This window comes from Eretmochelys imbricata, chromosome 1, assembly GCF_965152235.1.
Source record: "Eretmochelys imbricata isolate rEreImb1 chromosome 1, rEreImb1.hap1, whole genome shotgun sequence".
Lineage (NCBI taxonomy): Eukaryota > Metazoa > Chordata > Testudines > Cheloniidae > Eretmochelys > Eretmochelys imbricata.
Window position 1 is genome coordinate 56,911,739 of NC_135572.1, and position 25,830 is coordinate 56,937,568.

The following is a 25,830-nucleotide window of genomic DNA, read 5'->3' on the forward strand; positions in this document are numbered from 1 at the left end:
ATTTATACTTGATAACTGGACCTGTGCTAACAGTGGTGTTGTTTATATTCCAGTAGCCCTGCAAAGTTCCAGTCAGATTTGGGGCCCCATTGTGCTGGGCACGGTATAGAAGCACATGGAAAGGCAGTCCCATTCTAATTAGTTTGTTGTTTTGGCTCCTGCCATGCTGCTGTTCACTACTGGTTCTTGCTGCTTTCTATGGTGGCTTGACGTATACCTGTGTTATACCAATAAAATAAAAACCAGCAGGATCTTATTAAAGGGAAAAAAGGCAAAATACCACATTTATTGTGAATACAGAAAGAATCATAGTAAGCAGTTAGTTATAGCTATAACATTCCATTCAATCTCATATTTACACACACACACACACACACACACACACACACACACGTTCTGCAAGGTTATCATAGTTACCAGCCTTAGAGTTGCTCATGCCAAGCCACTAGCCAGGTGGCCTGGACATGAGGAGGGAGCAGGGCCTCGTCAGATGCACATCTGATGCTCCTGGAAGTTGGTTTGCAGAATCAGACCCCAAAGTTCTCACTTTCTAGAGTCCATTTTTATAGGAATTTCTTCCTATGCCAGTCTATGGGAATTGCTTCATCATGCTGTTGCTGAATCAATCAGCAAATAGCACATTTCTGACGGCTCCGTGCTGCCAGATGTTATCTTGTTCTTTGGTTCTCCCATTCTTGAGGCTGTTGGGTGGATTCCAGTCTGCCCTCCGGGGGTCCTCTGGTTATTTCCACTTGACGCCTTCTTCAGCTGATGGACACTGGATTCTTAGGCTGGCACCTCGCTGATCATTCAGTTATTATCCACACCAAGCATCCATCCACATACATCCTCTATCTCTATTTTAATCACAATTGTTAATACAACAAAAGGGCGGGGAATCTCTGGGTGCTGTTTCTGTTGTTACAGAGTATTGCTTTGAGTCTCTCTCTCTGTGAATTGCTTTGAGAACAGACTGTCTTAGAAGGTACTAACGCAATTAGCATCAAGTTTCACACATAGAGGGAGAGAAACAGTACCAAAAACCAAGAGACCTCTTAATTAGTAATACCCTGGAATTTAAACTATAGGGAATCAAACTTGTTTGTGATTTTAATACAGAACTTCTTTAATATGATCCAACACCTGCAGTACTGTACCGTTAAGGAGATCCTATCAAGGTTATAGATTCATAGATATTAAGGTCAGAAGGGACCATTATGATCATCTAGTCCGACCTCCTGCACAACGCAGGCCACAGAATCTCACCCACCCACTCCTGTGATAAACCTCTCACCTATATCTGAGCTATTGAAATCCTCAAATCATAGTTTCAAGACTTCAAAGTGCAGAGAATCCTCCAACAAGTGACCCGTGCCTCATGCTACAGAGGAAAGCGAAAAACCCCCAGGAGGAAAATTCTGCCCTGGAGGAAAATTCCTTCCTGACCCCAAATATGGCGATCAGCTGAACCCTGCGCATATGGGCAAGACTCATCAGCCAGATACCCAGGAAAGAATTCTCTGTAGTAACTCAGATCCCACCCCATTTAACATCCCATCACAGGCCATTGGGCCTATTTACCATGAATAGTTAAAGATCAATTAATTGCCAGAATCATGTTTATCCCATCATACCATCTTCTCCATAAACTTATCGAGTTTAATCTTGAAGCCAGATAGGTCTTTTGCCCCCACTACTTCCCTTGGAAGGCTATTCCAGAACTTCACTCCTCTGATGGTTACAAACCTTCGTCTAATTTCAAGTCTAAACTTCCCGATGGCCAGTATATGTCCATTTGTTCTTGTGTCCACATTAGTACTGAGTTTAAATAATTCCTCTCCCTCTCCGGTATTTATCCCTCTGATATATTTATAGAGAGCAATCATATCTCCCCTCAACCTTCTTTAGCTTAGGCTAAACAAGCCAAGCTCCTTGAATCTCCTTTCATAAGACAAATTTTCCATTCCTCGGATCATCCTAGTAGCCCTTCTCTGTACCTGTTCCAGTTTGAATTAATCCTTCTTAAACTTGGGAGACTAGAACTGCACACAGCATTCCAGGTTCACAGGCCCACTAGATTTAACGATGTCTCACCCTCCATATGGTATTTTTATTTTGTGAACAGTAGAACCTCAAAGTTACGAGCACCTCAGGAATGGAGGTTGTTCATAACTCTGCACAAAATGTTATGGTGGTTCTTTCAAAAGTTTACGACTGAATATTGACTTAATACGGCTTAGAAACTTTACTATGCGGAAGAAAAAAGCCGCTTTCCCTTTATTTTTTAGTGGTTTACATTTAAGACTACTGTGCTGTATTTGCGTGTTTGTGTTTTTTTTTTTTTTGCAGTCTCTGCTGCTACCTTATTGTGTATTTCTGGTTCCAAATGAGGTGCGTGGTTGACTGGTCAATTTGTAACTCTGGTGTTTGTAACTGAGGTACTACTGTATTTGTTTTAAACATTTCCTCAGTGAAGTTTGATGGGGAATATCAGTCCTTCAGAATCCCAGCTCCGTCCACCATTAAACTCAGGATGTTTGATTTCTTATGACTGTGGATGTGTGTCATAATAGAGGTACCTTACCATCCATGTTCTGCCTTCTACTCCATCATCATCGGCATTATCTGAACTCCTCTCACTTTGGCAGGCACTATAAATATATAAGGAGGCATTCACCAAAGCGTGGAACAGTCCCCTGTTCTGACGTTTCTGATTTTAAATTTATCCTTTTAGATGAAGTTTTCATCTGTTGTACATAATAAATCTCAATTAACCAAACTCTTTTTGTCTTGTTTTTTTAATAAAAAGGGAATTGGTTTTCATGCTTCCTTGGCCAAGAGAGACCCTAATGCTCATAACTTGGATCACAAAAAGGAAATAAAACAGTAAGTATGACTTTCACAAAGAGAGGGCCTCTACAAGTGTGACTGTAATCTGCACAACAGTTAATCTGGTTTATGTTTGTGCAAGGCATATTTAATATGCATGTACGTAGTCATTTGCTGTTCAGTTCAATTACTCAACAGAGCTGTAAACGGGAGTTTGAGTGGGAGTTCAAAAGGGGAGTTTGTCTTGTGGTGCTTGTTGGGGGTTTGTTTTTGCTGTGGGTGGTGGTGTTTGGGTGTGGTTTGTGTTTCCCAGATTAACAGGATTTAGGTGGGAAGGCTATGATAGATACAGAGGCAGCAGTGGGAATGATCCATGTAGTGGAAGACACAATGAGGATGACTGGATGTGAAAGCTGCGGTATGTACATGATCCTGGAGGGGGTACCTCGTAAGAGTTTTGTCTGCATTAAATGCCATCTGATAGAGCTGATGGAGGAAAAGATCCGAGGTTTGGAGATGCAGGTGGAAAGTCTGGTTGAGTTTAGGAAAGGGTTTGAGCAGATTTTGGAGCAAAGGCATGAGGTATCTGAAGGGAAAAGCTCAGACTTGCAGATGGAAGCAGGACTGGGGAATTCTGAGGGGAGACTGGGTGAGGAAAGTGGTCAGTGGAAGCATGTGACTAAAAGAACCAGGCAGAGGAAAAGATGGGCTAGTGAAGGCGAAATAGAGCTCAAGAATAGGTTTGCAGAGTTGGAAAATGAAGAAGGGGCTCAGCAGGTAATCACTGAAGATGGAAGGGCAAGGAAGAAGAGAAGAGCGGCTGGTCCTATAGGAAAAGGGGAAGAGTTAATGGAGACTACACCAAATATGAGCCCCAGGAGGATACAGGATGGGTTGAAGAGGATTACAAGGGAGAATAGGAATGGAAAGAACTTGCAGCCAGAGGGAACAGGGGATAGACTGGAGAACAGCACCATCACCAGGAAAAGGCAGGTCTATGTGATCGGGGGATACAGCCGTGGGTAGGAGGAAGGGCTGTGTAGATACCAGTCTAATAGGTCATACTGGCTGTAGAATGAGCGTGCCTAATAAGGTACAGAATGTGAGTGAGGCCAAACAGCAAAAATTTAAGATGTTTGTACACCAATGCGAGGAGCCTAGGTAACAAAATGGAGGAACTAGAGCTACTGGTGCGGGAAGTGAAACCAGATATTATAGGGATAACAGAAACATGGTGGAATAGTAGTCATGACTGGACTACAGGTATTGAAGGGTATGTGCTGTTTAGGAAAAACCGAAATAAAGGTAAAGGTGGTGGAGTAGCATTGTATATCAATGATGAGGTGGAATGTAAAGAAATAAGAAGCGATGAAATGGATAAGACAGAGTCCGTCTGGGCAAAAATTACATTGGGGAAGAAAACTATTAGAGCCTCCCGTGGGATAAAGAAAAGGAGTACTTGTGGCACCTTAGAGACTAACCATGGTGCCACAAGTAATCCTTTTCTTTTTGCGAATACAGACTAACACGGCTGTTACTCTGTCCCCTGGGATAGTGCTTGGGGTGTGCTGTAGACCGCCGGGATCTAATTTGGATATGGATAGAGTCCTTTTTAATGTTTTTAATAAAGTAAATACTAATGGAAACTGTGTGATCATGGGAGACTTTAACTTCCCAGATATAGCCTGGAGGACAAGTGCTAGTAATAATAATAGGGCTCAGATTTTCCTAGATGTGATAGCTGATGGATTCCTTCAGCAAGTAGTTTCTGAACTGACTAGAGGGGATGCCATTTTAGATTTGGTTTTGGTGAGTAGTGAGGACCTCATAGAAGAAATGGTTGTAGGGGGTAGTCTTGGCTCAAGTGGTCATGAGCTAATTCAGTTCAAACTGAATGGAAGGATTAACAAAAATAAATCTGCAACTAGGGTTTTTGATTTCAAAAGGGCTGACTTTCAAAAATTAAGGAAATTAGTTAGGGAAGTGGATTGGACTGAAGAATTTATGGATCTAAAGGTAGAGGAGGCCTGAGATTATTTTAAATCAAAGCTGCAGAAGCTATCAGAAGCCTGCATCCCAAGAAAGGGGAAAAACTTCATAGGCAGGAGTCGTAGACCAAGCTGGATGAGCAAGCATCTCGGAGAGGTGATTTAAGAAAAAGCAGAAAGCATACAGGGAGTGGAAGAAGGGAGGGATCAGCAAGGAAAGCTACCTTATTGAGGTCAGAACATGTAGGGTTAAAGTGAGACAGGCTAAAAGTCAAATAGAGTTGGACCTTGCAAAGGGAATTAAAACCAATAGTAAAAGGTTCTATAGCCATATAAATAATAAGAAAACAAAGAAAGAAGAAGTGGGACTGCTAAACACTGAGGATGGAGTGGAAGTCAAGGATAATCTAGGCATGGCCCAATCTCTGAACAAATACTTTGCCTCAGTCTTTAATAAGACTAAAGAGGATCTTAGGGATAATGGTAGCATGACAAATGGGAATGAGGATATGGAGGTAGACATTACCATATCTGAGGTAGAAGAGAAACTCAAACAGCTTAATGGGACTAAATCAGATAATCTTCATCCAAGAATATTAAAGGAATTGGCACATGAAATTGCAAGCCCATTAGCAAGAATTTTTAATGAATCTGTAAACTCAGGGGTTGTACCGTATGATTGGAGAATTGTTAACATAGTTCCTATTTTTAAGAAAGGGGGGAAAAAAGTGATCCAGATAACTATAGGCCTGTTAGTTTGACTTCTGTAGTATGCAAGGCCTTGGAAAAAAATTTTGAAGGAGAAGGTAGTTAAGGGCATTGAAGTCAATGGTAAATGGGACAAAATACAACATGGTTTTACAAAAGGTAGATTGTGCCAAACCAACCTGATCTCCTTCTTTGAGAAACTAACAGATTTTTTAGACAAAGGAAACGCAGTGGATCTAATTTACCTAGATTTCAGTAAGGCATTTGATAGCGTGCCACATGGGGAATTATTAGTTAAATTGGATAAGATGGGGATCAATAGGAAAATTGAAAGGTGGATAAGGAATTGGTTAAAGGGGAGACTACAACGGGCCTACTGAAAGGTGAACTGTCAGGCTGGAGGGAGGTTACCAGTGGAGTTCCTCAAGGATCGGTTTTGGGACCAGTCTTATTTAATCTTTTTATTACTGACCTCGGCATAAAAAGTGGGAGTGTGCTAATAAAGTTTGCAGATGATACAAAGCTGGGAGGTATTACCAATTTAGAGAAGGACAGGGATATCATACAGGAGGATCTGGATGACCTTGTAAACTGGAGTAATAGTAATAGGATGAAATTTAATAGAGAAGTGTAAGGTCATGCATTTAGGGATTAATAACAAGAATTTTAGTTATAAGCTGGGGACACATCAATTAGAAGTAACGGAGGAGGAGAAGGACCTTGGAGTATTGGTTGATCATAGGATGACTGAGCCGCCAATGTGTGATGGCCGTGAAAAAAGCTAATGCGGTCTTGGGATGCATCAGGAGAGGTATTTCCAGTAGGGATAAGGAGGTTTTAGTACCGTTATACAAGGCACTGGTGAGACCTCACCTGGAATACTGTGTGCAGTTCTGGTCTCCCATGTTTAAGAAGGATGAATTCAAACTGGAACAGGTACAGAGAAGGGCTACTAGGATGATCCGAGGAATGGAAAACTTGTCTTATGAAAGGAGATTCAAGGAGCTTGGCTTGTTTAGCCTAACTAAAAGAAGGTTGAGGGGAGATATGATTGCTCTCTATAAATGTATCAGAGGGATAAATACCAGAGAGGGAGAGGAATTATTTAAGCTCAGTACCAATGTGGACACAAGAACAAATGCATATAAACTGGCCACCAGGAAATTTAGACTAGAAATTAGACAGAGGTTTCTAACCATCAGAGGAGTGACATTTTGGAACAGCCTTCCAAGGGAAGCAGTGGGGGCAAAAGATCTACCTGGCTTTAAAATTAAACTCGATAAGTTTATGGAGGAGATGGTATGATGGGATAACATGGTTTTGGTAATTAACTATTCATGGTAAATAGGCCCAATGGCCTGTGACGGGATATTAGTTGGGATGGGATCTGAGTTAACCAGGAAAGAATTTTCTGTGGTATCTGGCTGATGAATCTTGCCCATATGCTCAGGGTTTAGCTGATCGCCATATTTGGGGTCAGGAAGGAATTTTCCTCCAAGGCAGATTGGAAGAGGCCCTGGAGGTTTTTTGCCTTCCTCTGTAGCATGGGGCATGGGTCACTTGCTGGAGGATTCTCTGCTCCTTGAAGTCTTTAAACCACGATTTGAGGACTTCAATAGCACAGACATAGGTGAGAGGTTTTTTGCAGGAGTGGTGGGTGAAATTCTGTGGCCTGCATTGTGCAGGAGGTCAGACTAGATCATCATGATCCCTTCTGACCTAAATATCTATGAATCTACTCTTTTATATGCATTTGGATTACCTTGCAGTTTTTACTTGTAGAGAGTTATGTATCTGAAACATGCAGATAGCAAAGGAACTTCTTAAGCCAAAGTGTTTAAGCACTGGAAAGAAGTAATGACTTGGAGCCAGTTTTGCCGAGGGCTGAATGCGCTGGGCTCAGCCAGGGAGCTGTACATGTGCAGTATTTGGGCCCCAGTACTACCAAAGTGTACTCTAATACCATGGATTCACTACTTCTACTTTTCAGATGGAGGAAATCTTTCCTGTGCAGCCTAGTGTTTGGAATCCCTGTCTTAATCTTAATGATATATATGCTAATACCTGCTGGCCAACAGCATGGCAGTATGGTGCTGGAACGAAATCTAATTCCTGGATTATCTATTTTAAATCTTCTCTTCTTTGTCCTGTGCACTTTAGTTCAGGTATGTAAATGGTATTTCTTGGGTATTTTCTTTCCTTTCAATGTCCCCTTACTTAATCTGATTTAATACAAAAAATTAGACTGGAAAGCCATATTGGATTGCATCCACCCCCCTGTAAATTCAGGATATATAGGATAAAGTGGCCCTATATATAAGTGAGTCAGTGACCAAATCAAGAGTTGAACTCAGGACCTTAACTCTTCTATCATAATGTTCACCCCCGCATGCCACCCCTTTATTTTTTCTCTTCACCTGTCATGTCATGCCTGGTTAGATTGTTTGGGGAGAGGGTACCATCTTATTCTGTATATCTTATTATATATATGTAATATGGCACCCAAGTTGTGTTAGTTATCTTTTTAGATAGATAAGATGGTATCCTCTCCCCAAAGAATTCAATCTAACCAGGCATGACATGACAGGTGAAGAGAGAAAATAAAGGGGTGGCATGCTGGGGTGAACGTTATGATAGAAGAGTTAAGGTCGTGAGTTCAACTCTTGATTTGGTCACTGACTGTGACTTTGGGCAAGTCACTTAATCTTTATGCCTCCATTTTCCCCTACACTGTAATAAAAGGATAATAATACTGACCTACTAACCTCACAGGGTGGTTGAGACTGCAGCAGTTAATGTGAGAGGATAAAGGAGGGATGTGTACAACACAGAGCAGTGAGAGGGGGAAAGGAGCACAGAGGGGTGGGGATCAAGAAGTGAAAAGTGGGTAAGATAAGAGTGAGACAGAAGCGATGGGTGGGTGGGGTAGCAGTGAACTTAGGTTACTTTTTTCTTGCTGCATTCCTGTTCTGTTGCAATGAGGCTTTAAAAGCATTTCCTCACAGTCCTGCTATGACATGACTACATCTAACTATTTAGAACATTTCTATTTAATGGACCTAATTCTCTTACACACACTGATGTAAATCAGGAGTAACTCCATTATTTTTCATTTGTATTGCAGTAGCAGGTAGGGGGCCCAGTCATAGACAGGGGACCCCATTGTGTGAAGTGTTGCACAAAGAGAACAAAAAGACCATCTCTGTCCCCAGGGGTTTTACATTGTAAGACAATTCCATTGAAGTTAGACCATGGTTAAATTAGTGTGAGCTAAGAATCAGGCTCATTAACGTCAGCCTCACTATTTACAGCTCTTTGCTATAATCTGTACTGTACATGCCCTGCTTTCACTGCTGTGATTAATAGGCATTTGTATATACTTTCACTGACAGTTCCTCGGTGGATGGTACTTTTATGTCCAAGCTTACAAATCACTGAAGCACAAAACAGCCAATATGGATGTACTGATTGTGCTGGCTACAACTATTGCTTATATATACTCTTGTGTGATCTTGGTGGTGGCTATAGCTGAAAAAGCAGAGGAAAGCCCCGTCACGTTCTTTGACACACCACCTATGTTATTCGTATTCATTTCTCTTGGGAGATGGTTGGAACACATAGCAAAGGTAACCAGTCTACACGTTAAGCACTTATGAACAGTAATGAAGAAAATAATATGGCATCTCTATGAACAGAAACTGCTTACATGTATTTTGGTAGGAGTGTTTCTGGCGTGCAGTGTGGCGTACGCTGCAGTTTGATGAGAGCCTGGTGGGTTGCTATGTTAACTGCACACACAGGATCATAGAACTGTGGGTCTGGAAGGGATCTTGAGAGGTCATCAAGTCCAGCCCCCGTGCATGTCTACTTAAAATGTGAGACACATGATGGGTGAGGTAATACCTTTTATTGGACCAACTTCTCAAGCATTTATCTTTATTTATGTTGTTTGCATAGAGTAAAACATCAGAAGCACTTGCTAAACTAATGTCTCTCCAAGCTACTGAAGCTACCATAGTGACTCTTGGACCTGACCACTCCGTCATCAGGTATATATTATTCACCCAAAGCCCTTCAGCCTGCTGGGATGGGCTGACTAGATCTGATGCATTTAATGGTAAAAGCATTTTTGTTCCTATTAACGGGATGAATCAAATTGTTCATCTCTCATAATTGGGTGCTTCTTACAGGGAGGAGCAGGTGGCTGTTGAACTGGTTCAGCGGGGTGACATTGTAAAAGTTGTCCCTGGTGGGAAGTTCCCAGTTGATGGAAAAGTCATTGAAGGCAGCTCTATGGCAGATGAATCTCTCATTACTGGTAATTTTCTTTATGCTTAGCAAAGCTAGCTGGCTGCTGGATCTCCTTCTTAAACTGGTCACACTTGTTCCCTGTATTCATTCTCCTCTTCATCCACTCCTCTTAGCTTTGGGAAGGTTCTGATACAGATTCAGACTACTTTATGGGACTGGCCTTTATACCAGGCTGATTCAAACCCTGATATCTGGTTACACCAGACTTTGGGGAAGACTGGATCTGGATTAGATGCCTCTGTCTAATTCTGACCATCATGACTTCTGTTGATCAGCTAACAGCAGTGTCGCATGGACTTCAGGACTGAGGGGCTTTAGGCACGGTTGTCTTAGACCTAAAAGGTGCTGGGGACCTGGAGGGAGTTTTCTCTGGAAGAATATTTGCAAAAATGGTGCATTTTTAAAACTAACTAATAAACTGTAAATAGACAATATCTCAAATCCATCAGGAAGTGAATGCACGGACTTGAGAAGGACAACCCCAGGCATTCATCAAGGGAGCAGGAAAGAAGGAGAGCATTCTCCTAACATTTGCTATGCTCATCAGAATTTTTTCTACTTCATGACATTTCCACATGGGAAACTGTGATGTTGAGACAGAGACATAGATATATTATTTTTTTAACCTGGTTCCTGCCATTATAAATCCTTTAAAGGAACTATAAACCTTAACTGTTCATTTGGTTGCTTGCTTTGGGTTGATGTGATTTTTGGAGGGGTGGGTGAAATTTTCTCATTTTGAGAACCAGCCACATCATTAACCCCGTGTGTAGAAAAAAAATATGACTAAGAAAATACAGATTGGCTCCCAGTGTACTAGCGCTTGTCACAGTGTGCACATGGGAACTTTGCAAAGGTGGCAGTTTCTCTAGTCTCTGGAAGGGAAGGGGCTAGACTGCTTGCTCTCTGACATAGATGCCAAAAGAAGTTCTCCTAAGGTATCTGCATGTATTGAGTCAGTTTGTCCCTGGCCTTTGTGGGGGTGCACAGAAGAGAAGGAGTGAAAGATCAAGGACCCTTCCCTTTCCCCCCATGTGTATTTTATACAAGGGCCAGGAAGAGTCTCAGGCCCTGTGCTCAGAGGAGTATGGCTAAAGCGGATTCTCCTTTAACTCGCTGTAATGCAATTTTGGAACATGAAAATATGAATTCCCTCCCCACTAACCTCATGATGTTCTTAGTGGCCAGGCAGTGCAGCATTGTGATGTCCTAGGTGGTCATGGCCTTGTTACAGTATTGTTCCACCTCGTTCTGACTGTCGGCTGAGCCTGAGCAGACTGACTAGTAATGTGATAAATGGTGAATTCCCTGGCTGAGATACATAATTAAAAAACAACCTTACTAGTCTAGCTCATTTGCCTCAAGGTTGCAACTGAGGCACATTGAACTAGCTGATTCTGATCTTTGAGTGGCAGGGATCAGAGGTCATTTGGATACGCTGGGACACGTCCATTCAAGGCTCTAAAAATAAACAATAGGCAGAGCCGGTGGTAGGCATAAACAGAATAAGCAACTGCTTAGGGCCCTTGAGCAGCTCAAGGGGGCTCCCTGTTAATTATTAGTTGGGTGGGGGAGAGAAATATTCCTGATTAGGACCCCCAGTGGGCTAGCGCTGGCATCAATAACCTTCAGACTCAATAACTGCTAGCCAAACAGCCTGTAGGTTCTGCCGAGGTGTCTGATCCAAACCTGTTGGAGTGAATGGGGTGACCTCTGTGGGCTTTGGATCAGGCCTCTGGAGGGGAGCGAGTGACAAAGTGAGCAAGAAAGAAGCAGTGGATGGTTGCTGAGGCTCTTGCTGTGAAAATGAACATGGAAAACATTTTCCTGAAAAGTGATACAGCCTTTTAAAAAAAGCAGTCTTTCAAATTATGGTTCAAAACTGAATTATTATTTAGCATGTAGCAGGCTATCTATCTTTATGTACCTGTGCTCCCAGACTACAGGTAGTTGTCCTGACCCTATTGCTCTTTTGTCCTAGGGGAAGCCATGCCAGTCACTAAAAAACCTGGGAGCACAGTGATTGCAGGTTCTATAAATGCGCATGGCTCAGTTCTCGTTAATGCAACTCACGTTGGGTCTGACACCACCCTGGCACAAATTGTGAAATTGGTAGAAGAAGCTCAGATGTCAAAGGTAAAAATAAAAATACTGCACTTTGTATGTAAATCAGCAAGGCTTTTGCTGTTGTGATATTTGTTTTAGAATGAGCAAGAAACAGACTTAAAAAAACCAACTCAGTTATGGAATAAGGGTTGGTAGATGTTATCATGTCCACTATGTACTTATCTTTGTTGGTTTAGTCATAAAACAAGTATCTTTGTGTTTTATTTTTGTAGGCACCCATCCAGCAATTGGCTGATAAGTTTAGTGGATATTTTGTTCCATTTATCATCATCATTTCAACAGCGACATTGCTAGTGTGGATCACAATTGGTTTTATAAACTTTGATGTTGTTCAGAAATACTTTCCTGTAAGTAGTGCCGTTGGTCCCAATATTTGCTCTTAACAACCCCATATTAGTAATGTAGCTTTTGTACTTTCCAAAGGGCTGATACTGCCAGATGCCAAACACCCTCAACTCTCAAATGCGTTAGGTTTCTGTGTAGAATAAACTAAATATGTTTATATAGTTAGTTTTTTGGCCAGCCTCCACAGAGTTGTTAGTCCATCTTCATCTCTGCATGGGATTCTGGCAAAAAATGAAATCGGTGGAGATATACCAGAGATGAATATGGTCCAGTAGCTGGATTTCCCAGAGAGCTGAGGAATTGCTGACAGGTTTGCAAACTGCCTTCACTGCTGCTGATCATGGAGCTGGTCTTTAGAAACATGAATGGCATATTGATTACGTTTAAGACGCGTAAACGGTCCTGCCAGGCTCACAGATTGTGGAAGGCTGTGCATCCCAGAGATGGCATATTTATCCTTGCAAGTGGAGGGGAAAACACAGCAGGTTGTATTATTACCTGGGAACAGATCTGCATAGCAGCACTTTTGCATTTGCAATGCTTATTACTCCAAGGGGTAAATCTCCACAGGAGTGGGGTATAAGCAAAATTTTGGGGGCCCATGTGGGGACGGAATAAGTTTGGGGGCGTGAGAGGTGTAATGCCAATGGATCTACCACTATGTGGATCCTTTGGCCACAGCTCACTGTGGAATGGGTCGTCTACTTCTTCTGGTGGAGGATCCCTTCTCCCCCAGTCCCAATGGGATCCCAGCATAAAGTCATAGAAATGTAGGGCTGGAAGGGACCTCAAGAAGTCCTCAAGTCCAGCCACCTGCACTGAGGCAGGACCAAGTAAACCTAAACCATCCCTGACAGGTGTTTGTCCAACTTGTTTTTAAAAGTTTCCAGTGATGGGGACTCCATGACCTCCCTTGGAATGCTATTCCAGAGCTTAACTACCCTTATAGTTAGAAAACTTTTCCTAATATCTAAATCTCCCTTGCTGCAGATTAAGCCCATTGCTTCTTGTCCTACCTTCAGTGGACATGGAGAACAACTGATCACTGTCCTCTTTATAACAGTCCTTAACATATTGGAAGACTGTAATCACGTCCCCCCTCAGTCTTCTTTTCTCAAGACTAAGCGTGGCCAGTTTTTTTAACCTTTCCTCATAGGTCAGGTTTTCTAAACCTTTTCTCATTTTTGTTGCTCTCTGCTGGACTCGTTCCAATTTGTCCACATCTTTCCTAAAGTGTAGTGCCCAGAATTGGACACAGTTCTCCAGCTGGGGCTGCACCAGTGCCAAGCAGAGCAGGACAGTTACCGCCTATATCTTACATACAATGTTCCTGTTAATACACCCCAGAATCACATTAGGTTTTTTTGCAGCTGCATCACATTGATGATTCATTCAGTTTGTGGTCCACTATAATCTCCTAGATCAGTGGTTCTCAACTGTGGTCCACTGCTTGTTCAGGGAAAGCCCTGGCGCGCTGGGCCGGTTTGTTTACCTGCCGCATCCGCAGGTTCGGCTGATCGCGGCTCCCACTGGCTGCAGTTTGCTGTGCCCGGCCAATGGGGGCTGTGGGAAGCGGTGCGGGCCGAGAGGTGTGCTGGCCACCCTTCCCGCAACCCCCATAGGCCTGGAGCACTGAACCGTGGCCAGTGGGAGCTGCGATTGGCCAAACCTGCAGACGCCCGGCGCGCCAGGGGCTTTCCCTGAACAAGCAGTGGACCACAGTTGAGAACCACTGTCCTAGATCCTTTTCAGCAGTGTTACCACCTAGACAATTATTCCCCATTTTGTAGTTGTGCATTTGATTTTTTCCTTCCTAAGGGAAGTACTTTGCACTGAATTTCATCTTATTGAATTCAGACCAATTCTCCAATTTCTCAAGGTCATTTTGAGTTTTAAACCCTGTCCTCCACAGTGCTTGCAACTCCTCCCATCTTAGTGTCATCTGCAAATTTTATAAGCATGTACTCCATTATCCAAGTCATTAATGGAAAATATTGAATAGTACCAGACCCAGGACTGACCCCTGTGAGGCTCCACTAGATGCAACCTGCCAATTTGACAGCAAACCATTGATAACTACTATTTGAGTACAGTCTTTCAACGAGTTGAGCACACACCTTATAGTACTTTCATCTAGACCACATTCCTCTAGTTTTCTTATGCATCATTGTGTCAAAAGCCTTACCAAAATCAAAGTATATCATGCTGCCCTGCTGCTCAATCTGTGCTCTGAGGGTGGGACTTGCCGCTAGATGAATATAATATTCCCAGTGTGCCTGGTAACTATAATCTGTTGTTCTGTTTTTCTTTTCTATATCTGAGATTTCCAGATAGATGCATGTTTGAAATTACTGCTCTTTACTAGACATTGTGTCCTATGTTAGCAAACAAACATCTTTCTCTCTCTCTCTTTTTTTTTTTTTTTTTTTTTTTTTTTTTTTACTTGCAGCATCAGAACAAACACCTCTCAAAAGCTGAAGTAATAGTGAGGTTTGCATTTCAAACCTCAATCACTGTGTTGTGCATTGCATGTCCCTGTTCCTTGGGCTTGGCTACTCCAACAGCTGTGATGGTGGGCACAGGAGTTGCTGCTCAGAATGGTATTCTCATCAAAGGTGGAAAACCCCTGGAAATGGCCCACAAGGTTAATAGCTCATCATGGAAGTGTTGTATTAATACCATTTATACTGGTTGCCAGCTAGAACAAAATTTCCCAGCAAATTCTGTTAATCTATGGAAATGACTTTTTTTTTTAATTGGTCATTGCTCTTATCATTTTGAAGGTAGATACTTTTCAGAATCACAGAGAGAGGCAGTGTTTCTTTATGGTCACAGCAAAGGGGTGAGAGACTGCAGATCCTGACTTCTCATCCCAGCTGGGCCACTGAGTTGCTGTATGACCTTGTGCCAAGTCACTTTCACCTTTTGTTTCCTCATCTTTACTCCAGCTGTCAAGTGGTTACTACAAGTACTTCCCTCCCTAGGTTCAGGAATCTTGTGACATTTGATGAGTTCAAGTTTGAACTGCTTCAAAGCACCATACAAATGCTGCTGCTCATTGGTCTTTAGTACAGCATCTAAAAACTGTTCTTCTCATGTTGAGAGAGGAAAATAGATGCCACGATTTAATACTTTAGATATTGTCAGTTGAGTTTAAATAGACATTTCGTGAATTCTGTGCACACGCTGCTCGCCGTTAAATTTGCAATGCTTGTAGTAACTATTATATAGTGAAATACCCCAGTTTTACTTAGACAATGTGGTTATTTCCTATTTTATCAAGATGGAGTAATTTATGGTAAATGCTGACATTTTAATGACAATCACTCAGAGAAGGAAAAGAATATTAGGTAGAATTAGAGCACAGGACAGTTCATGGTATAGACACCTGTAACTTGCGTAGCTTATTCTCTTTTTATACTGGCAGAGGAGGTTGACTGCCGATGATGTGTCTATTTTGAATGTTGTGTGTGCATAAAAAGTAAAATATTCATGAACATTCATTAATTGATTATACTTCTCAACTACACACACACTTGAACAGAGACATTATATTGTACATTATATTCCAACCATTCTCATACTCACTGTGCTTGAGTTTAATATTACAGCAGTAACTGAAATATGTTATTTTGTGCAGATAAAGACTGTGATGTTTGATAAAACTGGGACCATCACCTGTGGCGTTCCTAAAGTCATGAGGATGCTCTTGCTAGGGGACACGGCTAAGCTGTCCCTAAAGAAGGTACTTGCAATTGTCGGCACTGCAGAAGCCAGCAGTGAGCATCCCTTAGGAGTGGCTGTCACTAAATACTGTAAAGAGGTATGTATTTCAAGCATTGCCCAAGAATATCTGTGTGAGCAGCAGTATTGCACTGAATAAGCCAGACACAGCTGGGTAGACCTGGCTTCACAGTGTGACCTGCATCTTTACAAACCTTTAGGACCTTAAATCTGATCATGGGCAGTAACCCTTAGAAGAACCAGGTTTATGAACAGCACTGAGAATGTGGGTTCCAGCCTGATGATGGTCAGGAAATGGCAAGCCCTAGCTTCTTGCTTCTGTTTAAATGATTTAGACCTGGGATTCCCACTTTCCATTCCCGGTTGTGAATAGGATCTTAGTGTCTGCAGTGAACATAGCTCCCTGCCTGACCTAAGTGAAAGATGTTAGTACTGTTGCATTGTGGATTGAATCACAGTTCCAGCTGTGTAAGCTAGTAATTAACCTGGCGACTTGCTGATGTTACATGCTTCCTACCATGGGAGTTAGGATCTGCTAAGTCGGTCTCCGTGTCAGTTCCAGGTTTTAAATTTCCTCTGGCTGACGACAGGTCCTCTTAATAAAAGGCTAGTTCATCTGGAATCTGCTTTCCCTTGCTGATTTGCCAGAGCCTGAGTTTGGTGACCTTCAGGTTACGGTGCAGCATTTATTCTGGCCAAGCTTTTGATGACTCTTAATAATGGGTAATTGAGCTGCAGCCGGGGGTGGGGGGAATTTTATATTGTGATTTATAACTGGTGGGGTTACAAGAAACTGCATGGTTTAGTGGGAAGAGCATTGAGCTGAGATTTCAGAGACCTGTGTTCTAATTCAGTTTTTGCCTCTGATCTGGTGAGTGACACTGGGCAAGTCACTTCACCTCTCACCCTTTGTCTGTCATATTTAGATTTTAAGCCCTTCAGGGAAGAGACTGTCTCTCACGATTTTTGTTACAGTGTCTGACAAAATGGGGCCAGGATCTTGGTTGGAACTTCTAGATGCTACTGTAATAGTAATAATAATTTAGATGCCTTGGCAACAGCCACCTAGTTTAAACTTTCAAATAAATACATAGAATGGGTACCTAGAACATGGAACTGGACCATGGACAGGTGAAATGGTGATTTTACATTTAATAATTCACAAGAAGCATGTATAGTCCCTTCTCACACACTGCCTGACAGTAGCCAGTTCTGTTAATCATTTATCTGATCACTAAATTTAGCCAGAAAGATTTTAACAAACCTAAGTATCACATGAACTGCAAGCCTTTGAGTCTGACAAATGGCTAGTCTCTGAGATTACCCATCTCTGTGTAAATCAGCAAATACTATCTATGGCATGTGTTTCCCTAATACTTCAGGAAGAATGAAAACACAACCAGAAACACAAAAGGAAGGCAATCATAAATAACAGCCTCCCCTTACGCTTACATAAAAGCTACTGGCCAATGTTAACTGACTTATGAAAAGATAAATTTGGCAGCAATATGAATATCCAACACGTCTAGTATAAACCTTTAGGGGTAAACGCTTAGAAAATTAAAATGCCTACTTGGAAGGAGAAGAATTCTAGTTGGTAATGATCTGGATGCCTGCCTTATTTTTTTTTTTTTTTTTAAATGGGCTATCTTCTCCTGGTTGCTGTTTTTGAATCCACTCTTTCTTGTGCGTGAGTCACTTCTATAATATCACATGCCTTACTTGTCACCTGACCATAGCTTGCATGTATAGCCCTTACCTATTTGAATATATTTTGTAGTATATCCACTGGCATTTCTAAACTATCGCTAGACTGTTCAATAGGCCATGGGTAGCTCTGTTGAATTCCGTGAATACCTCGGAAATTATTAGGGTCCATTAGCTTTTTAATTTGACTATTTCCTCTTTATAAATTTGGAGTTATAAAAAATGGTCTTGGCATCCTGTGAAGTGGTTCACTCACTGCAGGAGCTCCTCCTCGTGGCCAGGCGTGGCTTAGCGGCTCTCTCCCTATATGGCGCCCCCTCCTGATGGTTGCTCCGTTGGTCTCTCTTCTGTAACTCGGCCCTCTGGCCACGTCACAATATTTATGTCCTCCCATTTCGGGGTAACAAAGTTCAACAAACAAAAGTTCAACAAATAATTTCAAGACCTTGTGTCAGGTCTCTGACCCCTGACTCTGGGCCCAGTGGTTCTCACATCTTTGCCTCAGTGCTTTCTAATGTTCACTTCTCCAGACTCATGCCACCTTGCCAGTGGCCCTTCCACTACACCATATTCCAGCCCAGAGACCGTATAACCAGCAACTGAGGTCTGGCACAGTCCCACTTGCTGCTCCTGCTTCCCTGGGCTCCTTCCTACCTAGCCTTTCTCAGGCTCTCTTCTCTGCAACTTCCCTAGTTGACCTGCCTTTCAGGGTTAGGATCCTAGAGCTTATTCTCCTCCCATCCCAGCTTCCTCCTCACCATCTCTGTTCCCAGAAAGTGGTTGCAGACTCTCTCCTTGCCACTCCCATCTGCTACAAACTTCCTCTCTGCATACTAACCTGCCTGCTCCTGCCCAGCTGGGCTTCGTGATCCATTCAGCCTGCCTGTCGCTCCAGGTACAGCCAGGTAACAAAACTGGCTTCTAAGGCACACAATAACCCATTCAGAGCCTCTATGGGGTACATACTGCGTGTCACAACACAATTCTTTAACTTCTCCCTCTGATTCAATAATAAAGCCTGTTATCATAAGATTTCATTTTCTTTAAAAGTCCCAAAAAGAGTACCAGAGACAAGCTGTTTCTTAGTCCCTTGGTCAAACCAGTAGCTTTTAAGAATTAAATACGCTGGCTTTTTTTAACTGTAGTCATTTTAAAAAAAAGCTCATACTCCCCAACAGCGTAGTTGAAAGTTGATCCTTCCAAGAGGCAGCATGGTGTAGTGGTAGATTAGAGATTGGATCAAAAAAACACAAGGAATATAAACAGTCACGCTTTGGGCACGAGGCAACTATGTACTGTACTTATTTATGGGCAGGTTTTCCATTTATGGGGTTTTTTCTTCTGCAGAATCTGATATTATCCACTATCAGTGACGGGTCACTGGAATAGATGGACCTCTAGATCTGATCTGGTATGGTGATCCCTGTTTCTAGAAATCTAATAATAGCATTAGAAACCAGTAACTTCTGACTTCCAGTCCCTATTCTGACACTGATGCTGCATGTGGCTTCCAGCAAATCACTTAATCTTTCTCTCTGTTACCTCTTTGTAAAAAAAGGAGGAGGAGACCAACTTTTCTGTGGTGTTTTGAGAATGAATTAGCTGATATTTGTGCATCACTTGGATGATTCAAAGTGTGTTACAAGTTTTCATTATTATTATGTTTGCAGGAACTTGGCACCGAGAGCCTGGGATACTGCACAGATTTTCAGGCAGTCCCAGGCTGTGGAATCAGCTGTAAAGTGCGCAATGTGGAAGCTATACTGGGCCAGAGTGAGCAGAGTCTGAGTGAGCAGAATGCTTACCTGAGCAGTGTCAGCACGGTTTCGCTGGGACACAGTTCATCGATCATGGTCTCTGAATCTGATGGTATGTCTGCCCTCAAAGCGTTTAGCCAACTACAAAGAGAGGTTTGAAAAATCAACAATACCAGCCACGGTGAAATAGCTATACACAATTAGAACTTGCTTCCTGCAGCAGGGAAGGTAGGATTATGTAAGAAAATACAGAGTAGCTAAAATGTATCATGGGAGAAAAGCAATATTCTTTTTTCTTAATGTGGCTGGAAAGCTAGCTGAGTACTTAGATAGTACAATGATGGGTGCTTTGCAAGCACATGTGACAAATAGGTAGTAAGATTCATAGACTCTAAGGACAAAAAGGACCGCTGTTATCATTAAGTCTGACTTCCTGTATAACATAGACCATAAAACTTTCCTAACTTAATTCCTGTTTCAGCTGGAGCATATTTTTTTATCAAAACACACAGTCTTGATTTGTGAATTATCAGTGATAGAGAATTCACCACAACCCTTGGTAAATTGTTCAGTGGTTAATTGCCCTCACTGTTAAAAATGTACGCCTTATTTCTAGTCTGAATTTGTCTAGCTCCGCTTCTAGCTGTTGGATCCCATTATACCTCTGTCTGCTAGATTGACGAGCCCAATATCAAACACTTGTTCCCCATGTAGGTACTGAACGATTGTGACCAAGTCACTCCTTAACCTTCTCTTTTGTTAGGCTCAAGAAGCTCAATCTATTTAGTTTATCACTATAAGGTATGTTGTCCAATCCTTTAATCATTCGTGTGGCTCTTCTCTGAACCCTCCCCAATATATCAAGGGATTTCTTATTCAGACTTCATACCACATAAAAACAAAACAGCAAGTTCCATTTGAAAAGACAAGAAAGCCAGGGGAGAGCACAATTTGCTAATCTGCAGTATAGTTCCCCCTAGAACAGTCCCCACTTTCGCCTATCCTCTTGCCTTGCTGCCCTCCCGCCACTTTTTAGCCCATGCTTACTTTAACTTTATGGATTAAGTGTACATGGTTATCTTCTCAAATATCCCTTAAGGTGCTGAATTAAAGGCACCATTGAATGGGTGCCCATGTATCCTTGGGATAAATGTTTATTTTACATTTAGAATTATAGTTATGTCCCTTTTAAAACTCATTTTGTCTACTAATGTTTTGCTGTTGACAATTCAGTTGATCTCATTGTGGAAGATGCATAGGCACCAAGATTTGTTTTCAGGCTGTGGAATCTATCTTGCTCCTTCTTTACAAGTCTTGAAACATCTTTTCCATTGCCAGATCATTTTCTCTCCTGTGCACTCCTCATTCCTTCCCACTCCCAACATTACCTCTGCTATAACCTTGTGTGAAAAACCATTGGAAATATATAATTGGGATATCTATGGCCCTGGTTCTGCAAGCACTTTTGTGCATGAGTGTCTTTATGCCTGTGAATACTTCCACTGAGCTCAAGGGGACTGTTCACATGCATAAAGATACTGGTGTGCGCAAGTGTTTTCAGGATTGGAATCCAAAGTAGAAAAGAGCTTTATAATGTGAAGTGCTGTTACCATTCCAGTAGGTCTTGGCAGAACAGGAGAGTAACGCTTTCTAGTTTTTGTTGTTAATCAAAACAAAGGCAAGTCTCAATCCATCTAAAAGGCTACAGGATCATTGACGTGTAATAGAAAATTCCAGACATCACCACTGCCAGAGCAGATAATCATAAGGCTTAAATCTGTCTTAGTTTCCAAAGTAGCTCTTTTTAAGATGAAGCAGGTTAGTGACTGATTGAATCCTAATCTGACTTTACCCATCTGCAGAGGTTTCTCCTTCTGGCTTGTGGATGGTTATTTAAGTTCCTCCTGGTTTTTATTTCTGTTTACCACAGGTGAAGCAGCCCCTCTGACCTACTCAGTGCTGATTGGAAATCGTGAATGGATGAAACGGAACGGCTTGCTTATATCCAGTGATGTTAATGATGCAATGACAGGCCATGAAATGAAAGGACAGACAGCCATATTGGTGGCTATAGATGGTAATTAAAATTCTTTGAAGTGACGCAATGAAAAAATAAATACCACATCACATTGACCCTGCAAGTAACCCTGCTTGAATCAGATATCAACTATTTATTACTTTAGAGGGTGTCTTTCTAAGTTAGAGTGACAAGAGGCTACTTACCTTTTGGCCATAAATTGTTTGTGAACTCTAAGTGTGTAATGTGTAATCTGCAAAATGGCTTTAATTAAAAAGTAATTTCCGAGTCTCCTTTTGGCTGGAACCATCATTCTGAAAAGAGATGCTGCCAAAACAGAAGTCAGCTTGCAAACCTGCTTCCTTCCTGCCTTCATGTTGTCATCTAAAGGATCACAAGGTGACCTATTCCATCACTTATCACTCATTAAAATGTTTCATGGTCAAACATGAGCATTCTTGTTTGGTTGAAACACAAAATGAAAGATGGATTAGATTGTGAACTTGTTGGGGCTTGTGTAGCACAGTGGGGCCCTGGTCCGCAACTGTGGTCCTGAGCGGTACTACAATACTACTACTACTACTAATAATAATAATGGATTGTAAATTCTTTGGGTCAGGTCATGTGTCTGCTGCTTACGTTTGGTACAGTGTCTAACACAACAGTTCCCAGATCCGGACAGGAGGCCTCTGGGCTTTGTTACATAAATATTAACTAATAATTCTGGTCTGATCCTTTTGCGACCTTAGAGCTATTTTTGCAGACACTTCAACTTTTCAGCCTGCTGCCCGTTATCAGTAGTGGGTCCAGCAAGACTGAATGCCCTTATTTTTTTCCCAGCAGCATCAAAAAGAGGGACTTGCTCTACAGTTGCTGGGCCTACCATTGGGAGATCATCCGCTGCCCCATCACCACCCTTGACTTACTACCCTTTCTCACCGTAACGCAGGACTTTATAAAAAAAAATCCTTGATTGACCACTATTCCACCAGCAATAGTGACTGTAATTAAAGAGTTGGGGGCTGCGACTCATTTCAGATAAACCCTTAATTTTTGAAATACAACTTGTAGTACTTGTCAACATGAAATATTTCAGACTGGCATGGCAGGCAGCAGGCATGCAACTTTCAGCGAGGCTATCTCAGGTAGAGGGCAAGTGTAATGTTGTAAAAAGAAAAAAATATTCTGAGAGAGCCATCTGCTGAGGAGTTAGGTGGCTCAAAAGAGAGGTAGCTCCTTCTCTCTGGAGACATGCATTCAAATCCAGACTTGAATGACACCACCAGCGCAATTTCTGGCCCAAGTCCCCATTTGTCATCAGAAAACCATCACCTCATATGGCCCATTTTGGCACTGCATGCATAAAAGCCAGCCAGGACTGGAATAATAAGGATGATAAATGTTGGATCTGAACAGAAGCATATAGTCAGAGCAGTGTGTGTGTGTGTGTTTGCACTGTAGCAGTCTTCAGACAGTGATCATTACTATATTTGTGAACACTAAATTCACTCAAAATATTATAAATGCTGAAGTAATGTATTTGATAGTCCTACGTATATTTATTCACAAGCAGGGGCAGGGTGGGGGAATCACACTAGCTTCTTTGAGATGTGTCTGCGCTGTAATCCGGAGGTGTTCTTGCAGCATATGTGGATACGCCTGAGCAAGTTTTTGATGTAGCTAGATCAAAGCTAGCTTGAGTTACAATAGCAGCAGAATGGGTGGTCCACTAGAGTATGCACCCAAGGCCCTGGGCAGGTGGGGCTTGTCCATGCTGCTGCGGCTTCACTACTATTATGAATCGATCCAGATATATCAAAGGTAGCTTGGGTACCTCTACATGTGCTGCAGCCACATGTCCCAGTTGCAGTGTAGACATGCCCGTGGCCCTGCTTTGCTTTCCGTGCCTTTCTGCAGCTCTTTAATTAACTGAGTCTGTTTCCTTGTGAAGGTGCGTTGTGTGGAATGATCGCGATAGCAGATACCGTCAAACAGGAGGCAGCGCTCGCTGTGCACACTCTGCAAAATATGGGAATAGACGTGGTGCTAATAACAGGGGACAACAGAAAAACTGCAAAAGCAATTGCTACTCAGGTACTCTTCTTCTGTATAAAACAAATGTTCTAAACACTCGACCTGGGGCAGTGAACTGTTGTTGCTGGTTATTTTAGCCTTTGCATAGATGTGCAAGGTGTTTTACGCAAAGGAGGAAAAAAGATAATCTCTACCCTCATGAGTTTAACCATTAGGTAGGCTCATGCAAGCGAGTTATAGTGGGAGCTAGCAGACAAGGGAGTCTCGGAGCTTCCGTCAGCTCCCATGGAAGCGCAAATGAGCATTCAGTGTCGCACAGTGGCTGTTCAGCCACTGTACCCCTTGTAGTTGCTGTACCCCTTTGCACTCTTTTCTTGTGAATTTATGAGCCATAGGCACAGCTTCGTAAAACCATTTTGATGGTGCCAAGAAGGAAGTTGCTAAATGAACTGGAAGTGAGCAGTAAGTTGGGCATACCATGAAGTCCTCTTCAAATAACTGAGTCCTAGGACAGCTCGCAAAAGCTCCCCAGAGAAAAAAGAATAATACAGGCTTTTGTTTTTTGACAGTGATTTCACCCCTAATGGTTAGCCTCCTGCTTCCTTTCACTTAAAGGTAGTGTTCCTTCTAGTGACATCGGAAAACTCCTTTCGGGCCCTCTCCTGCTTCCTCTAAAGTTAATTGGAGTTTTGCTATTGATTTCAGTGGTAACAGGATCAGCCCCTTAAGCAGAGTTGTTACTACTAATGGTTGCTTTCTAAAGTGCAGACAATGGCTTAAATGTTTCTGATCATAGCCCATCCATGTCACCTACCAAGGTATAGCTACATCATTGCTCTACTTAGCCACTCCTCTACCCTTTCTCTGTTTTCTCTCACGCTGATGCTCCCATCTTTCCCTCTGTTCTACTGTCCTTTTTTCCTATTGTTGCTCCTACTGTTGCCTTCAATTACTCATTTAAGTAATCCACCAAATAGCAAAACCGGACAATAGCATGGTTCATAATCACCTTGTCTATTACAGTAATATCAGCTCCTTTTTGCTCATGCACGACACTTGTAATCCTTCTTGTATATTGTGTTATATTTTCCTGAGATCTTTGAATAACGAAGGTTTCACTATATTTACTAATCTAGAAGCCTGTTTTTTATGACTCCTATGTTACGAGTGAAGTGAAAGGCTTGTAATTCCCCATCTATCTCTATCCCTCTGTCTCTCATCATATACTTACAGTATACGCTTTTTGGGGCAGGGACTGTGTTTGTACAGCATCTGGCACAACAGGGTCCTGGCCTCTGACTGGGACTCCTAAGTGCTACAGTAACATAAATAATACATAATATTGGGGGAAGGGGATGCCACAGCGCTTCAATACTTACCTGTTTAGAAAATGACTGAGTTAACCCTTAGAGCACTTGCCTTGTGTGTTATGCCAAGGAAGCCTTACAGTAGGAGCTGCAGTACTATGCAGTGCCTGAATCAAGGAGGAACAATGCTTGCTGGAATCTGTGGTCTCTGCAGCTGACGCTCTGGATGTGACTGTGTTCAGTCCCATTTTCTGAAAATTGTGTTTCCCTTCAGAGTCCACGCAAGTTGCTAGTGCAGCCCTCAATGGAGTTCAAGCATGCGGGACCCCAGAACAATCATCACTTTTTAATCTTTCTTTTCTGTGGTTAAAGCATATCAGAAGGGTCATTTATACTTTCTACTCTGCTGGGTTTTTTCTCCTTTCCCTGCTTGTTGTAGGTTGGCATCAAAAAGGTCTTTGCTGAGGTTCTGCCCTCTCACAAAGTCGCAAAGGTTCAGGAACTCCAGAACGAAGGGAAGAAGGTTGCCATGGTTGGAGATGGAGTCAACGATTCCCCGGCATTGGCTGGAGCAGACATTGGCATTGCTATTGGAACAGGCACGGATGTTGCCATTGAAGCTGCAGACGTCGTTCTTATTCGAGTGAGCTCAGTTGTTCAATGTAATCTTCTTCCTTGTGTCGGTTCTGAGAAGTGCCTGGGTGGGACTGTGAAAAACTCTCTGTGCTTTTGTCTTGTAGAATGACTTACTGGACGTGGTTGCTAGTATTCATCTATCAAAGAGGACAGTAAGAAGAATACGAATAAATCTGGTCCTTGCCTTAATTTATAATCTGCTTGGGATACCTATAGCGGCAGGTAGGTGACTGCTGGCTCACAGCTTGTCAAAGAGCTCCTGAGTCCTGCTTTCAGATCTGACTCCAATTTGTTGGGAGAGGCAAGGTAGGCGCGATAAT

General features: G+C 42.3%; 1 protein-coding gene across 1 annotated transcript in view; it reads left to right on the plus strand.

Moving 5' to 3' along the window:
* Nucleotides 1–25,830, plus strand: part of ATP7B (ATPase copper transporting beta) — an 88,971-nt gene that overhangs the window by 55,408 nt on the left and 7,733 nt on the right. The window contains exons 8-21 of the mRNA XM_077810777.1: nucleotides 2,810–2,886; nucleotides 7,516–7,690; nucleotides 8,918–9,151; nucleotides 9,483–9,574; nucleotides 9,716–9,843; nucleotides 11,818–11,972; nucleotides 12,176–12,310; nucleotides 14,758–14,952; nucleotides 15,949–16,131; nucleotides 19,430–19,628; nucleotides 21,447–21,593; nucleotides 23,485–23,627; nucleotides 25,314–25,517; nucleotides 25,615–25,732. Coding sequence (XP_077666903.1) covers nucleotides 2,810–2,886; nucleotides 7,516–7,690; nucleotides 8,918–9,151; nucleotides 9,483–9,574; nucleotides 9,716–9,843; nucleotides 11,818–11,972; nucleotides 12,176–12,310; nucleotides 14,758–14,952; nucleotides 15,949–16,131; nucleotides 19,430–19,628; nucleotides 21,447–21,593; nucleotides 23,485–23,627; nucleotides 25,314–25,517; nucleotides 25,615–25,732 — 2,185 coding nt within the window. The remainder of the gene's footprint in view (nucleotides 1–2,809; nucleotides 2,887–7,515; nucleotides 7,691–8,917; nucleotides 9,152–9,482; nucleotides 9,575–9,715; nucleotides 9,844–11,817; nucleotides 11,973–12,175; nucleotides 12,311–14,757; nucleotides 14,953–15,948; nucleotides 16,132–19,429; nucleotides 19,629–21,446; nucleotides 21,594–23,484; nucleotides 23,628–25,313; nucleotides 25,518–25,614; nucleotides 25,733–25,830) is intronic.